The sequence below is a fragment of the Mustelus asterias genome, chromosome 24, assembly GCF_964213995.1.
Source record: "Mustelus asterias chromosome 24, sMusAst1.hap1.1, whole genome shotgun sequence".
Lineage (NCBI taxonomy): Eukaryota > Metazoa > Chordata > Chondrichthyes > Carcharhiniformes > Triakidae > Mustelus > Mustelus asterias.
This window is the reverse complement of record NC_135824.1, coordinates 42,106,958-42,122,623: the sequence shown is the minus strand read 5'-3', so window position 1 is coordinate 42,122,623 and position 15,666 is coordinate 42,106,958. Positions and strand designations below refer to the sequence as shown.

The 15,666-nt window shown below is 46.4% G+C and overlaps 1 protein-coding gene across 1 annotated transcript in view; it reads left to right on the top strand.

Moving 5' to 3' along the window:
- Window positions 1-15,666, top strand: part of axl (AXL receptor tyrosine kinase) — a 326,648-nt gene that overhangs the window by 250,948 nt on the left and 60,034 nt on the right. Inside the window, exon 15 of the mRNA XM_078241607.1 lies at window positions 13,165-13,257. Within this exon, the coding sequence (XP_078097733.1) occupies window positions 13,165-13,257 (93 nt within the window). The remainder of the gene's footprint in view (window positions 1-13,164; window positions 13,258-15,666) is intronic.

Genomic DNA, 15,666 nt, shown 5'->3' with positions numbered 1-15,666 from the left:
CCTGCCACAAAACCATGCTGACTATCACCTATCAATTCATTACTCTCCAAATAACTATAAATCCTATCCCTTATAATTTTTTCCAACATCTTGCCGACAACAGAAGTGAGACTCACCGGTCTATAATTCCCGGGGAAGCCTCTGTTCCCCTTCTTAAACAATGGGACAACATTCGCTAACCTCCAATCTTCTGGTACTATACCAGAGGCCAACGACGACCTGAAGATCAGAGCCAGAGGCTCTGCAATCACTTCTCTTGCCTCCCAGAGAATCCTTGGATAAATCCCATCCGGACCAGGGGATTTATCTATTTTCAGACCCTCCAGAATATCCTGCACATCCTCCTTATCAACTGTAATACTGTCTATTCTACTCCCTTGCAACCCAGTGTCCTCCTCAGCTATATTCATGTCCCCTTGCGTGAACACCGAAGAGAAATATTGGTTCAATGCTTCACCAATCTCCTCCGGTTCCACACATAACTTCCCTCTGCCATCTATAACTGGCCCTAAACTTGCCCTAACCAACCTTCTGTTCTTGACATACCTATAGAACGCCTTAGGATTCTCTTTAACCCTATCCGCCAAAGTCTTCTCATGTCCCCTTTTAGCCCTTCTAAGCTCGCTCTTCAACTCCCTCTTAGCCAATCTAAAGCTTTCTAGTGCACTACCCGAGTGCTCACGTCTCATCCGAACATAAGCCTCCTTTTTCTTTTTAACCAACAAAGAAACTTTTTTGGTGCACCACGGTTCCCTAGCCCTACCAATTCCTCCTTGCCTGACAGGGACATACCTATCACAGACTCGCAGTAGCTGCTCCTTGAAAAAACTCCACATGTCGGACGTTCCCAGTCCCTGTAATCTCCTAGTCCAACCTATGTTTCCTAATTCTCTCCTAATAGCCTCATAATTACCCTTCCCCCAGCTAAAACCACTGGCCCGAGGTTCATGCCTATCCCTTTCCATCACTAAGGTGAACGTAACCGAATTGTGGTCACTATCACCAAAATGCACACCAACTTCCAAGTCTAGCACCTGGTCTGGCTCATTTCCCAGCACCAGATCCAATATAGCCTCACCTCTAGTTGGCCTGTCTACATACTGAGTCAAAAAACCTTCCTGCACGCTTTGAACAAAAACTGACCCCTCTAACGAGCTAGAGCTATAACAATTCCAGTCAATATTAGTCAAGTTAAAATCCCCCATAACAATTGCCCTATTACTTTCACTCCTAAGCAGGATTGACTCCGCAATCCTTTCCTCAACCTCTCTAGAACTTTTAGGAGGTCTATAAAAGACTCCCAACAGGGTGACCTCTCCTCTCCTATTTCTAATCTCCGCCCATACTACCTCAACAGATAAGTCCTCATCAAACCTCCTCTCTGACACTGTGATACAATCTCTGACCAATAATGCTACCCCTCCCCCTCTTCTACCTCCTTCCCTACTTCGACTAAAACATTTGAACCCCGGGACCTGCAGCATCCATTCCTGCCCCTGCTCTATCCATGTCTCTGAAATAGCCACAACATCGAAGTCCCAGGTACTGATCCACGCTGCAAGTTCACCCACTTTATTGCGAATACTCCTGGCATTGAAGTATACACATTTCAAACCCTGCTCCACCCCACCTCTGCAATGCCGTGCATTGCAGTCCCCATCCATGCATCCCTCACTTTCAGCCCCACTACTCAGGATCCCTCCCCCCCCCCGAATCAGTTTAAACCTCCCTGCATGGCCTTAGCAAATTTACCCCCCAGGATATTGGTCCCCTTCTGATTAAGGTGTAGACCATCCTTCTCATAGAGGTCACACCTTCCCCAGTACGAGCCCCAATTGCTTAAGTACCTGAACCCCTCCCTCCTGCACCATCCCCTCAGCCATGAATTCAAACCTTCCCTCTCCCTATTCCTCTCTAAACTATCCCGTGGTACAGGCAAGAGTCCAGAGATAACCACTCTGTCAGTCTTGGCCTTTAGTTTCCACCCCAACTCCATAAATCCCTGCCTAATATTCCCTTCCCCTATCCTCCCTATGTCGTGTGTCCCCACATGTACAATAACTTGTGGTTTATCTCCCTCCCCCCTAAGAGTCCTGAATACCCTGTCAGACACATCCCGGACCCCAGCCCCTGGTAGGCAACACACCAACCCTGAGTCCCTACCTTTAGTTCCGACCCTCCTATCTGTCCCCTTAATTGTGGAGTCCCCAATCACAAGGCCCAGTCTTTTACAGCCCCTAACCACCTGAGCTTTCTCACTCGGCTCACCCCCAGAGATCTGCTCTCTATGCTCAGTTGATTCCTCCTCAACTGTAGCCTCCAGCACCGAAAACCTATTATGGAGGGGAACCGCCCCAGGGGATTGTCTTCCCGATTGCTTCTTACCCCTCCTCCTGGCATTGACCCAAGCCTCATTTCTAGGAGTTACTATTTCTCTATAACTCCTATCAACTTCCACCTCCGCCTCCCGAATTATGCGGAGTTCCTCTACCTCCCCCTCCAGCTCCTTTACACGCTCCTCCAGAAGCTGCAATCTAATGCACTTCTTACAACTAAAATCTCCTGAAACACTACTGGATTTCCTCACCACATACATCCCACAGGAGATGCAGCATACTGCCTGAACTGCCATCCCTGAAGCCATTACCAGCAAGAAAAAAAGAAAACAAAAAACTTCCCCACACTTATAATTAGGTTAGAGGAGGATGGAAGGGTGGGATCCTCTACCAGTGTAGAGGATCGGGTATCTCCTCTGCACCAATTTATAGGGCTAGGGGCCCGAGAGAAAAAAAAAACTACTACTGAGGGGGAACCACCCAGGTAACTGACTTTTAAAGTTAAAATAAAAACCCTTCCCAGACTCCTTTGCTGCCCACTTCTAGTTTTCACTTTAAACTTGAAAAACTGCTGTTAAAGTAAAGGCCAAAAAAATACACACACTAGCTGACTAATTAAATAAATAAACAATTCAATTAATCCAATTAATCTCTTACCAGCACTGCTGCTTTTCAATCACCCCTCTCAGCTTGCTCCAGTGGATCAATGAGGGGGAACCTCCCAGGATATCATTAGACTAGAAAGAGTGCAGAAAAGATTTACGAGGATCCTACCGGGACTTGATGGTTTGAGTTACAAGGAGAGGCTGGATGGACTGGGATTTTTTTCCCTGGAGCGTAGGAGGCTTAGGGGTAGTCTTATAAAGGGATATAAAATAATGAGGAGCATAGATCAGCTAGTCACCATCTTTGCCCAAATGTATGGGAATCTAAAATCAGATGGCATAGGCTTAAGGTGAGAGGGGAGAGATACAAAAGGGTCCATAGGGGCAATTTTTTCACACAGAGGGTGGTGAGTGCCTGGAACAAGCTGCCAGAGGTAGTAGTAGAGGTGGGTACAATTTTGTCTTTTAAAAAGCATTTAGACAGCTAAATGGGCAAGATGGCTACTGAGGGATATAGGCCAAACGCAGGCAATTGGGACTAGCTTAGTGGTTAAAAGAAAAGAGCGGCATGGACAAGTTGGGCCAAAGGGCCTGTTTCCATGCTGTAAACATCTATGACTCTATAACTTGACCTGACAATCCCTGACCCGATTTGACTGTCCCAGGCAACCAGACTAACCCAGATCCACTATCCCAGTGTAATGTCTTAACAATGTTGTGGGTTTTAAGCAAAAAGAAAAAGACGTGGTTTGCAGATGTAGATTCAAAATAACAACAGATTTATTGAGAAGCTGTTGCCTATATACAGAATAGAAAATGAAACTAAAGCAGGAGCCTGTGAAACACTCAATGACATCACCGTAAAATCATGTGAGCGCCTCTTAAAGCAATTGTCAGAGATCCTGGGTACCAGCAACCTTAGGCGCTCTTAGTCCAGTACCAGTGGTACAGCGATCTCCATTGCACAGCCCACTACTCTCCCGAAGGACCCGACTCATCCTACAAACAAATAGCACCTCCTCATCTGGGTGAGTGTTGCACTTTAACCCTTTGCTCACTATTCATCGGACCAGCGGGGGTAGCTGTTGCAGTTGTCCTCAACCAAAAGGCTGAGTCCCTGTTTGAGGAATCCCCAGGTGTAGCACCCCATATTGCACTTTGTGTGACACAGGGACGACAGGCAAGGGTTTATGGTTTATGACCTCATTCACACTGACCCCAGCCATACTGTCCACGATGCAGAGGGGTTGATCCTTGCATACAACAACGCTGTCCAGCTCCGGTTTCAGGTTCCCAGATTACATTTTGCCTATTTTCAACATAGAACCCTGGAACTCAGCAGCACCATGGTGGCCACACCTGAGCTGTTATGGGAGTCCCAGAGCACCTGTGGGCAAGGGGCCCCAACGATGTGGGTTGTGTGCTGTCGGCAGAAGCCTTCAAGGTCTGGCTAGACCTGACCAAGACCTTATCTCAAAATCCCAATACCCTCTGAACCCAGACGCGGAGAAAGGCGTCCGACCCATTCTGGAAGAACTCCTACACCTCGGAGTTATAGTCCCAACTATTAGTCCTTGTAACACCCCCATCCTTCCCATCAGGAAATCAGGTAAGAACATCTGGCGCTTTGTCCAGGATCTGCAGGCAGTAAATGCCTCTGTCATACCGGCATTTCCAGTGCTCCCAATCCTGCCACTATTCTGAGCTGCATCTCTCCACAGTCCATTCACTATACGGTCGTGGACTTGTGCGGCACTTTTTTCAATCCCCATTCATCCAGATTCCCAGTACCTCTTGGCCTTTACCTACAGGGGTAAGCAGTATACATGGACTCAATTGCCTCAGGATTACACGGAGAACCCCACTATTTTTTCACCAATCTGATTTGGCCAATGTCTCTTTTCCCCACAGTTCCATCCTTCACCACTATGTTGACGACCTCCTCCTCTGTTCCCCATCGCTTGAGGCCTGCTCGCGGGACTTCCAGATTCTCTTGTGCACTCTTGCTTTTAGAGTCACAAGGCCTCCAGAAACAAACTGCAACTCTGTAGCCCTCGGGTCGAGTACTTAGGCCACGTGTTGGACGGTCCGACCCGCCTCCTTTCCCTCAAGTGCATGGACAGTATCATCTCACTCTCCAAGCCATGCACAAAAAAGGAACTTGCTCTGCACAAGTGGCCGAATTGTTCACCCTCATGCCTGTGTGCTGACCACTGGACAATCTGTGAATATCTATACTGACTCATGCTACACCTTCGGGGTTGCGCATGATTTTAGACATTGTGGAAGCTCCGGGGCTTTCTTCCATCTGCAGAGAATTCCGTCAAACATGGTCAGCTCATTGCTAATCTCCTTTCGGCCATTCAGCTCCCATCTTGTGTTGCAATTATTAAGTCTATGTCTCATACTAATGGTAATGACATTATTTCTCAAGGTAATGACAGGGCAGATCATGTCGCATGGGCAGCTGCGGCCAATCCATTTGGACACTTGGTTCCCTTTTGTTATCATGCTGCCACCCCCTATCCAGTTATCTGATTTGTCTGATGTTGTTCATTTGCAATCTGAGATCCCCCAGTCAGAACGAGATCCATGGCTGTGAGCACAATGCTCCCGGTGTTCTGATGGCCTCTGGTGTTCCCCAGATGGTCGTGCTGTAGCCCCTGCTTCACTCCTGCCCTGGTTTGCCACTGTGCCACTCCCCCAGGGAGTGCTCATATTTGCCCAGAGTCTTATCAGTTCATGCTGCAAAGGATGATGGAACATGCCTTGGAGCTATTGAGAGAGTGTGTGTTTCAGCAGAGCCCACCACCATTCTTGGAGTGTGGGTGTTGTTTCTGCTGGAGAACAAGAACAAAGAACAATACAGCACAGGAACAGGCCCTTCAGCCCTTCAAGCCTGCGCCGATTACGTTTACCAATCTAAACCAACAGCTCATATCCTTCTATTCCCCATTTGTTCATGTGCCTATCAAGATAAGTCTTAAATGTGGCTAACATAACTGCCTCAACCACCTCACTTGGCCGTGCATTCCAAGTCCCCATCACCCTATATGTAAAAAACTTACCCCGCACATCTCCACTGAACCTTTCCCCCTTATCTTGAACTTGTGCCCTCTTGTAATTGTCATTTTCGCCCTGGGAAAAAGCTTCCAACTGTTCACCCTGTCTATACCCGTCATCATTTTATAAACTTCTATCTGGTCGCCCCTCAGCCTCCGTCTTTCCAGGGAGAACAATCCCAGTTTATTCAATCTCTCCTCACAGTTAATACCCTCCATACCAGGCAACATCCAGACCAAAGATGTGCAGGTTAGGTGGATTGGCCATGGTTAATTGCCCCTTAGTATCAGGGGGCTAGCTAGGGTAAATGATGGGGTTATGGGGATAGGGCCTGGGTGGGATTGTGGTTGGTGCAGACTCGATGTGCCAAATGGCTTCCTTCTGCACTGTAGGATTCTGTGATTTATCCTGGTAAACCTTTTCTGTGCTCTCTCCAAAGCCTCCACGTCCTTCTGGTAGTGTGGTGACCAGAATTGGACACAGTATTCCAAATGTGGCCTAACCAACGTTTTATACAACTGTAACATAATTTGCCAACCTTTACACTCGATGCCCCGTCCGATGAAGGCAAGCGTGCCGTATGCTTTCTTCACCACCTTTTCCACCTGTGCTGCCATTTTTAAGGATCTGTGGACCTGTACTCCCAGATCTCTCTGTGTGTCTGTGCTCCTGATTATTCTGCCATTTATTTTAATAGCTCCCACCTGATTTGGATCTACCAAAATGCATCACCTCACATTTGTCCAGATTGAATTCCATCTGCCATTTCTCCACCCAATTTTCCAGGCTATCTATATCCTGCTGTATTCCCTGATAATCTTCATCACTATCCACAACTCCGCCAATCTTAGTATCATCTGCAAACTTGCTAATCAAACCAGCTACAGTTTCTTCCAAGTCATTAATATATATTACAAACAGCTGAGATCCCAGCACTGATCCCTGCGGAACACCACTAGGTTACAGACCTCCATTCAGAAAAAAAGCCTTCCACTGCTAATCTCTGTCTTCTATGGCCAACACAGTAAGAAGTTTAACAACACCAGGTTGAAGTCCAACAGGTTTATTTGGTACTTTAACCTGGTGTTGTTAAACTTCTTACTGTGTTTACCCCAGTCCAACGCCGGCATCTCCACATCACTTCTGTGGCCAAGCCAGTTCTGAATCCATCTAGCTAGTTCACCGCTGATCCCGTGAGATTTACTCTTTTGCACCAGCTGCCATGAGGGATCTTGTCGAATGCCTTACTAAAGTCCATGTAGACAACATCCACAGCCCTTCCCTCGTCAATAATTTTTGTTACCTCCTCCAAAAACTCAACTAAATTAGTGAGACATGACCTCCCATGTACAAAATCATGTTGTTTGTCGCGAAGGGCGCATACCTTTGAATATTTAGACTCTGGGGCCTCTAGACGAATTCCTTCAGGAGAACAGGTTAATGTACACCCCAGCTTACAGAGAAGATCCTGATCCAAAAGGTTTACAGGCACATGAAGAAACTGCTGCTCCGCCTTGTGTCTCAAAAGGGTGAAAGGCACTTTGTTGGACAAAGGCAGTGATACTGGTTGTCCAGAGACCCCAACCATGCTCAAAGTCTGTGATGATAGGGAAATGTGGGAAGCCTCTTGCGTATGGAGAGTGGAATACGTGGCTCCACTGTCAATTAAAAACTCAGTAAGCTTTCTTTCGACTTCAATAGGGATCATAGGCTCTTTATCAACAATGGTGATGACAGGGCATTGAGGGGCTCGACACTGTCAGTAGGAATTAAAGGACTGGTGCATGGTAAAAGGGATGGTTTGGGGTGCAGGTGGTAGGGGAGGTGGCTGAAGAATCCTCCCTTCGCCCACGTCCCCCATTCCTGCCCCCTCCTGGTTGCCTCCCTCTGGGCCCTGGCTGACCAGCATATAATATCTTATCTGCCCTCCTGCTTCCCGGTTTAGGTTTCTGGTATTGGAGCTGGAGGGTGATAACAAACTCGGGTAGGTTCTCTTTCCCTTCCCACCCAACACATGTCATCGTAAACATTTCCATCAGATCAGGCTGCAAGCCCTGTACAAGAGCACTTACAAGTACTGGCATTTCAGCATCTTGAGATATACCAGAACATTTATTAAAGACAGCACAAAAACGTCCAGCATCATTCTGCACATCTTCATCAAGTTTCTGCACGTAGCGTGAATCTTATGCCAATCAACAGCGGAAGGAAATGACTTGCGCCAGACTTTGGCCAGTCGCTGCCAGGGTTGGTCTAAAGCTGCAGGGGTAATGTTCCCATCAGGCCTCTGCAGCTGATCACGGAGTGATCTCCACTTTTCAGTGCCCAAGCAGGCATCCAGGATAACATCAATGTCATCCTTTGTGGGGCTATGTCACTTTCGAAGGACCTGGATAAATTTCTCAATCCCATCTTGAGGGCTGGGAGTGGATTCAACGATAGCCCGTAACTCGGAAGGTGTCCAAGGGCAATACACATTCACAGGCTCACCCCAGGGTCCAGGAAAGGCACGGAGGAGCAGTTGTTGCAGAGGGTGCCTGGGATCTGGTTCGGGATGAGATGGGGGTTTTTAGGGATGCAGCTGCTATGAATCCTGAGGGGCCCGCAGTTGCGAGGGGGGGGATCCCCACTGATAGTACTGTCAGGGGCATCAGCAGGGAGGGCCGACTCATATGGAGGTGGAGGGCTTTGTGTGGCCTCAGCTGGATTCGGCTAAGAGTCCGGTAAAGGAGGATACAGGGCTGGAGTAGACTGAAAGTCCAGTGAAGGAGGATACAAGGGCAACCAATCTTCCTCCTCATCATCCTGTTCAGCAGGAAGTGATTTTTTTGTTGGGTTGTGAGGAGGCTGCGCAATTAAGATCTTGGCCTTAACATCTCCCTTGCGATTCCTTAGTTCTTCAGACCTCCTAGCATTTTCTAAAGCCCTTTTCCTTGACTCATCCAAATACTTCTGCATCTCCATTCGCCACTGGAAATATGCAGACCACCCTATGTCTCTCTTACCATTCCTCTCCTTTACTCCTAACACACATCCCAAACTCTCAATGTGGTCTCTATTAAAGTATCATCAGGCAGAAAAAGTTTCTCCTTACCCTGTGTCCACTTCACCCATTTTGGAACATGGCTCACACTTCCTTGCCCATGCATTAGGTGTTCCCTTGGGGGGATGCTCAGGTGCCTTCCCTAATAAATTTCCCATGATCAAAGAGGCAGGTTCTATCCTGCCGGCCAGCATGGGACACGGGTACTCACAGACAGACAAAGACCGCAAACAACGAAACAGTTAAGACTAATGAAAATACAGGCTAACAAAGGGTTAAGACACTTACGATTCTAGCAGAGCGAAATCATCTGGTCCAGAGCAACATCATGCGGCAGCAAAGGGTATAGCAGCAAAAAGCAGAAAAAAACTGGAGTGCACTTTTGAACAATTTAGAATTAGATAATCAATCAAACCGGGACCGCGGAAATCAAGATAAGCACTCACGGGGACTCGAACCCCGGCAAAACCATGCCTGTAGAGGGGTTCCAACCCCCAATCCTTATGCTGCACCTCAGTAATGTTTACACAGGACAGCGTGTGCTGGTCAAGATGACTCGATGCCCAAAACCAGGCCGCCGCAGTCTCCGAGTTGTTGGCCAGTGAGACACCATGCTTCTTTCCCGTGTAGATACTCTGGGGGTTTGCAATCTCGGTGGAACCTCCAAAAGCTGTCAGAAATCCAGGGTACCAGCAACCTTAGGCACTCTTAGTCAACTCTTAGTACAAACAGCACTGGACCCCATACATCCAATGCGAGGCCTTTAATGACTTGTGCTCAAGGAGAACCCCCTCCTCGCAGCTGTCCTGCGAGTGGTTCTGACGTTACAGAAAAACAACTTAGCAGTTATAGTCAATTACAGCAAATCAGAAACAAGCAATTTTTCAAATCCTTCATTTGCATACATATTTGCCAATTAAATGCTGACTTTTCGCCCTTTCTCATTCGATAAAAAATTGACTTCTGCTAATCCTTCATTTGCATGGCATATCCCCATATCTCGCCTTTGGTATTTGTTATGGAAAAATCTGGTCTGGTGAAGGTCAAAAAGCAGAATGTTATGGGGCCTATGCAAGTGAAGATTAGCTTGTTCATGCTGAAATAGCCGACACTGACTCCTTTGAATGTCCGCAACTGATAAACATTTTCACTAGCTGTTGCAGAGCTGTTACAAAGAAGGCATGAAACTTTAATCTGAGCATTTTAACTTCTGCACAATCATGCAATCACGTAAATATATAACATCCCTCCTCCTTTATTTCTGTCCTCACAACAAATTACTAGATGTTATACATAGGATCATAATACTATAGACACAGTACTGAGCACCATTAATCATTACACACAGTCAATAAGAAAGTCGGACAGGAGGACGTCTATTCCTCTTTGGTTGTATACAATATTCTGGAACTTGGTTGTCCTTGACCCTCGAAGTATGATTTGGAACTTCAATAGACAATTCTTCTCTTGGAACTAATCCTACATCATTTTCATGTGGTATAGTAGGAAAGACACAATCATCAGGCAACTCAGTTTCAACTAAGTCATCCGCCATAGCACTCACAACACTAGGGTGTAAAGAATTTGGTACTTCTGGAGATGGTTCTGAGAAATCATTTTGAGATGACAACAATTGGTCAGCATGGCGTCGCCAAACTAGTTCATCTTCTGTTTGAACCTGTAAAAAAGTGGACCTGTTTTTGCTAAAACTATGGTTGGTACCCATTTCTCTCTCGTGGCATTATTATTTCGGGCTAACACTTGATCTCCTTGTTGAAATGAGTGTTGTTTGGCCCTCATGCCTCATCTAACAACTTGAGATTGTTGTTGATGCCCTACTATCTCTGAGGTTAGTGGAAGTAATACAAATAAAACATAGTCCTTACCTTTCTCTTTAAGAATAGCAATGCAGGTGAATTTTGGATAGTCACATGAGTAGTGTTTCTATAAGATGCCAAAAAGCTATTCACATGGCGTGATAATGAACCTTGCTCTTTTGAAGCTTTGAAAGAATGTTTCAAAGATTGTACGAATCTTTCAGTTAATCTATTGGTTGATGGATGATAAGGTGTGGATTTTATATACTGAATACCATTGACTTTGAGATAAACGTCAAATTCTTCTGAAAGATTGTCATGAACAATCTGTTCCAGTTCACCAAAGCTTACAATAATTTTGTTAAGTTTTTCAATAGTTTGTTAGTTGTAATAAATCTCATGGTAACAACTTCTGGCGACTTTGAGTGTGCATCAATTATGACTGAGAGCATGTAACTTCAGCAACATCTACATGCAATCATTGCCATGGAATTTTAGGCCACTCCCAAGGGTGTGAATGAGTCAAAGCTTGTAGTTCTTATTCATGCACAAGATTGACATTATTCAGGTGTTCACTGGCACATGGCACTGGGAATAATCCTGGGAGTACTTCTCTTCTGGTCCTGCTTTTTAATTTCCTTCCTTACTCCCCAAAATCTGCTTTCAGGGCCTCATTCCTCTTCCTACATTTGTCACAGAATCATAGAATCCCGACAGTGCAGAAGGAGGCCATTTTGTCCATCGACGCTCCAACAGAGAGCATCTTACCCAGGCCCTAACCCCGGGTCCCTGGCGCTGTGAGGCAGCAGTGCTAACCACTGTGCCACCGTGCCGCCTATTAATTGTGAAAAGTATTGTAGAACACATGCATATACATTCATACAGATTAGAAAGGAGAATTAAGTTCAAAGAAAGTAGATATACTTTAAAAAGGTTTGTGGAACAAACCTTCACTCATAGGGAGTAGAAGATTGAGCCGTTGTGATTTGAGATTCCAGTAGAGTTGACTTGAACAAAGAATAAAGAACAAAGAAAATTACAGCACAGGAACAGGCCCTTCGGCCCTCCAAGCCTGCACCGACCATGCTGTCCGACTTAACTAAAACCCCCTACCCTTCCAGGGACCATATCCCTCTATTCCCATCCTATTCAAGTACTTGTCAAGACGCCCCTTAAAAGTCACTACTGTATCTGCTTCCACTACCACCCCCGGCAACGAGTTCCAGGCACCCACCACCCTGTGTGTAAAAAATCTGTCTCGTACATCTCTTTTAAACCTTCCCCCTCGCACCTTAAACCTGTGCCCCCTAGTAATTGACTCTTCCACCCTGGGAAAAAGCTTCTGACTATCCACTCTGTCCATGCCCCTCATAATCCTGTAGACTTCTATCAGGTGACTTGGTGAATAGTTGGTTTTGTAATCACAACATTGTGTAGTTTGGTGGAGAAGCTTCCCAGTTCTCTTTTCAGCTGCAGTACTTGCTGACTTGACTCAGAGAGAGAGAGAGAGGGGTATTCTTGCAAAATTGCTTTTTACTGTGTTCAATTACGGGATGTGGGCATCACTGGCTAGTCCAGCATTTATTGTCCTTCCCGAGTTGACCTTCAGAAAGTGGTGATGAGCTGCCTTCTTGAACCACTGCAGTCCCTGAGGTGTAGGTACACCCACAGTGCTATTAGGGAGGGAATTCCAGGATTTTGATTCAGTGACAGTGAAGGAACGGTGATATATTTCCAAGTTATTCACTGGTACCAACGTGGACCACAAGTTCCGGTTGTTCACCCTCCACCAGAAGGATATCCTGCAACTGCTCCATGACATCCTTGACCCTGGGATGAGGAATGTCAGAGAGAAACTGAGATTGCTCTCCTTAGAGTAGAGAAAGTTAAGGGCAAGTTTTGACAGTGTGCGGGGAAAATGTATTTTCTCAGGCAGGGTGGCTGGTAGAAACCAGGCACAGTTTGAAAATAAACTCAGAGGAAGCTGAGAATTATTTGACATTGCAAGTTGTTGTGATCAGGAATGCATTGCTCAAAAAGGTGCCAGAAGCAGGTTCAGCCACAACTTTGAAAGAGAATAGGTTAAATATTTGACACATTGGAACAAATGATTTCCTCTTTGTTCTTTGACTATCTAACTTCCACCCTGTTTGTGCCTCTGAGCTTTCTTATCAGCTTGATCTCAGCCTAGTATCACCATTTGTACATGAGAAGTGCTGAAACCAGTGGGCTGCTGACAATGAACATCTCAATCCCCTTCTGTTCTGCATTTAACTGACCCTCTTACTTCCTCCCCACAGTTGCAATCTGCACACGGACAGAAATGGAGGACTTTCTTCGCGAAGCAGTCTGTATGAAGGAGTTTGATCATCCCAATGTTATGCGTTTACTGGGTAAGGTAACTTAGAAATGTTTCCTTTTAAAACAAGGATATGCTTGGATTATTTTCTTTAGAGCAGAGAAGGCTAAAGCGGGACATGATTGAGGTGTGTAAGATTATGAGAGGTGTGGACAGGGTGAGTAGAGAGCAGCTGTACCCCTTGGTTGAGGAATCAATCACAAGGGGGCATAGTTTTAGGGTAAGGGACAGGAGTTTAGAGGGGATTAGAGAGAAAATCTTTTCACTCAGAGGGTTGTGGGAATTTGGAATGCACTGCCTGGGAAGGTAGTGGAAGCCAGAAAGGTTACAATTTAAAAAAAAAATTGGATGAAAAATAACATTCAGGGATATGGGACAAGTGCAGGAAAATGGGATTAGCGCACCTTTAGTGGTAGATATTGATGGTGCAGACTCAATGAGCCTTTTCTACACCGTGCGACTTTATGCGGTTGATGGAGGGGAACCGGTGGATGCGGTGTTTTTGGATTTCCAAAAGGCGTTTGATAAGGTGCCTCACAAAAGGTTGCTGAAGAAGATTGGGTCACACAGAGTTGGGGGTAGGGTGTTAGCGTGGATTGGGGATTGGCTATCCGACAGGAAGCAGAGAGTCGGAATAAATGGGTGCTTTTCTGGTTGGCAGATGGTAACTAGTGGCGTGCCGCAGGGATTGGTACTGGGGCCTCAACTATTTACCATTTATATAGACGATCTGGAGGAGGGGACTGAGTGTAGGGTAACAAAGTTTGCAGACGACACAAAGATAAGTGGAAAAGTGAATCGTGTGGAGGGCGTAGAAGGTCTGCAGAGAGATTTGGACAGGCTGAGTGAGTGGGCGAGGATCTGGCAGATGGAGTATAACGTTAACAAATGCGAGGTTATTCACTTTGGAAGAAATAATAGCAAGTTGGATTATTATCTAAATGGAAAGAAATTACAACATGCTGCTGTGCAGAGGGACCTGGGGGTCCTTGTGCATGAGTCGCAAAAATCCAGTCTGCAGGTGCAACAGGTGATCAAGAAGGCAAATGGGATGTTGGCCTATATCGTAAGGGGGATAGAATATAAAAGCAGAGATGTCTTGCTGCATCTGTACATGGCATTGGTGAGGCCGCAGCTGGAATACTGTGTGCAGTATTGGTCCCCTTATTTGCGGAAGGATATATTGGCCTTGGAGGGAGTGCAGAGAAGGTTCACCAGGTTGATACCAGAGATGAGGGGTGTTGATTATGAGGAGAGACTGAGCAGATTGGGTTTGTACTCGTTGGAATTTAGAAGGCTGAGGGGGGATCTTAGAGAGACTTATAAGATAATGAAGGGCTGGATAGGGTAGAGGTGGAGAGATTCTTTCCACTTAGAAAGGAAGCTAGAACTAGAGGGCACAGCCTCAAAATAAAGGGGGGTCAGTTTAGGACAGAGTTGAGGAGGAACTTCTTCTCTGAGAGGGTGGTGAATCTCTGGAATTCTCTGCCCACTGAAGTGGTGGAGGCTACCTCATTGAATATGTTTAAATCACGGATAGATGGATTCCTGATCGGTAAGGGAATTAGGGTTTATAGGGATCAGGCGGGTAAGTGGAACTGATCCACTTCAGATCAGCCATGATCTTATTGAATGGCGGGGCAGGCTCGAGGGGCTAGATGGCCTACTCCTGCTCCTATTTCTTATGTTCTTATGACTCTGCGACATTAACTCTTGAGCTTGTCTGAATAATCATAGAATCCCTACAGTGCAGAAGGAGGCCATTTAGCCTATCGAGTCTGCACCGACCACAATCCCACACAGTCCCGATCCCCGTGGCCAACGTATTTACTCTGCCACTTCCCCTGACACTAAGGTGCAACTTACCATGGCCAATCAACTTAACCCGCACATCTTTGGACTGTGGGAGGAAACCAGAGCACCCAGACGAATCCCACATAGACACGAGGAGAACGTGCAAACTCCACACAGTCACCTAAGCCGGGAATTGAACCCGGGTCCCTCGTGCTGTGAGGCAGCAGTGCTAACCATTGTGCCACCGTACCGCCCACTATCAGGTTTGAGATTCTTGCTCCCTATGTGGATGAGAGGGGTGGCTGCAGGGAGGATGAGTAACCTAACCATAGCACTGCATTCAGGGAGCCATTCAAGGGTGGGGAAAAAAGAGAAATGCCGTCGCAATTGGGGATAGTATAGTCAGGGGAATGGACACTGTTCTCTGTGGCCAGGATAGAGAGTCCCGAAGGTTGTGTTGCCTACCTGGTGCCCTGGTTCAGGACATCGCATCTGGACTGCAGAGGAACTTGGAGTGGGAGGGGAATGTTTCAGTTGTTATGGTGCACGTGGGTTCCAAGATATAGTTAGAACAAGGAAAGAGGTTCTGTGGAGGGAATGTGAGCAGCTTGGGACTAAAGTAAAAAAGAGAACCAAAAAGGTAATAATC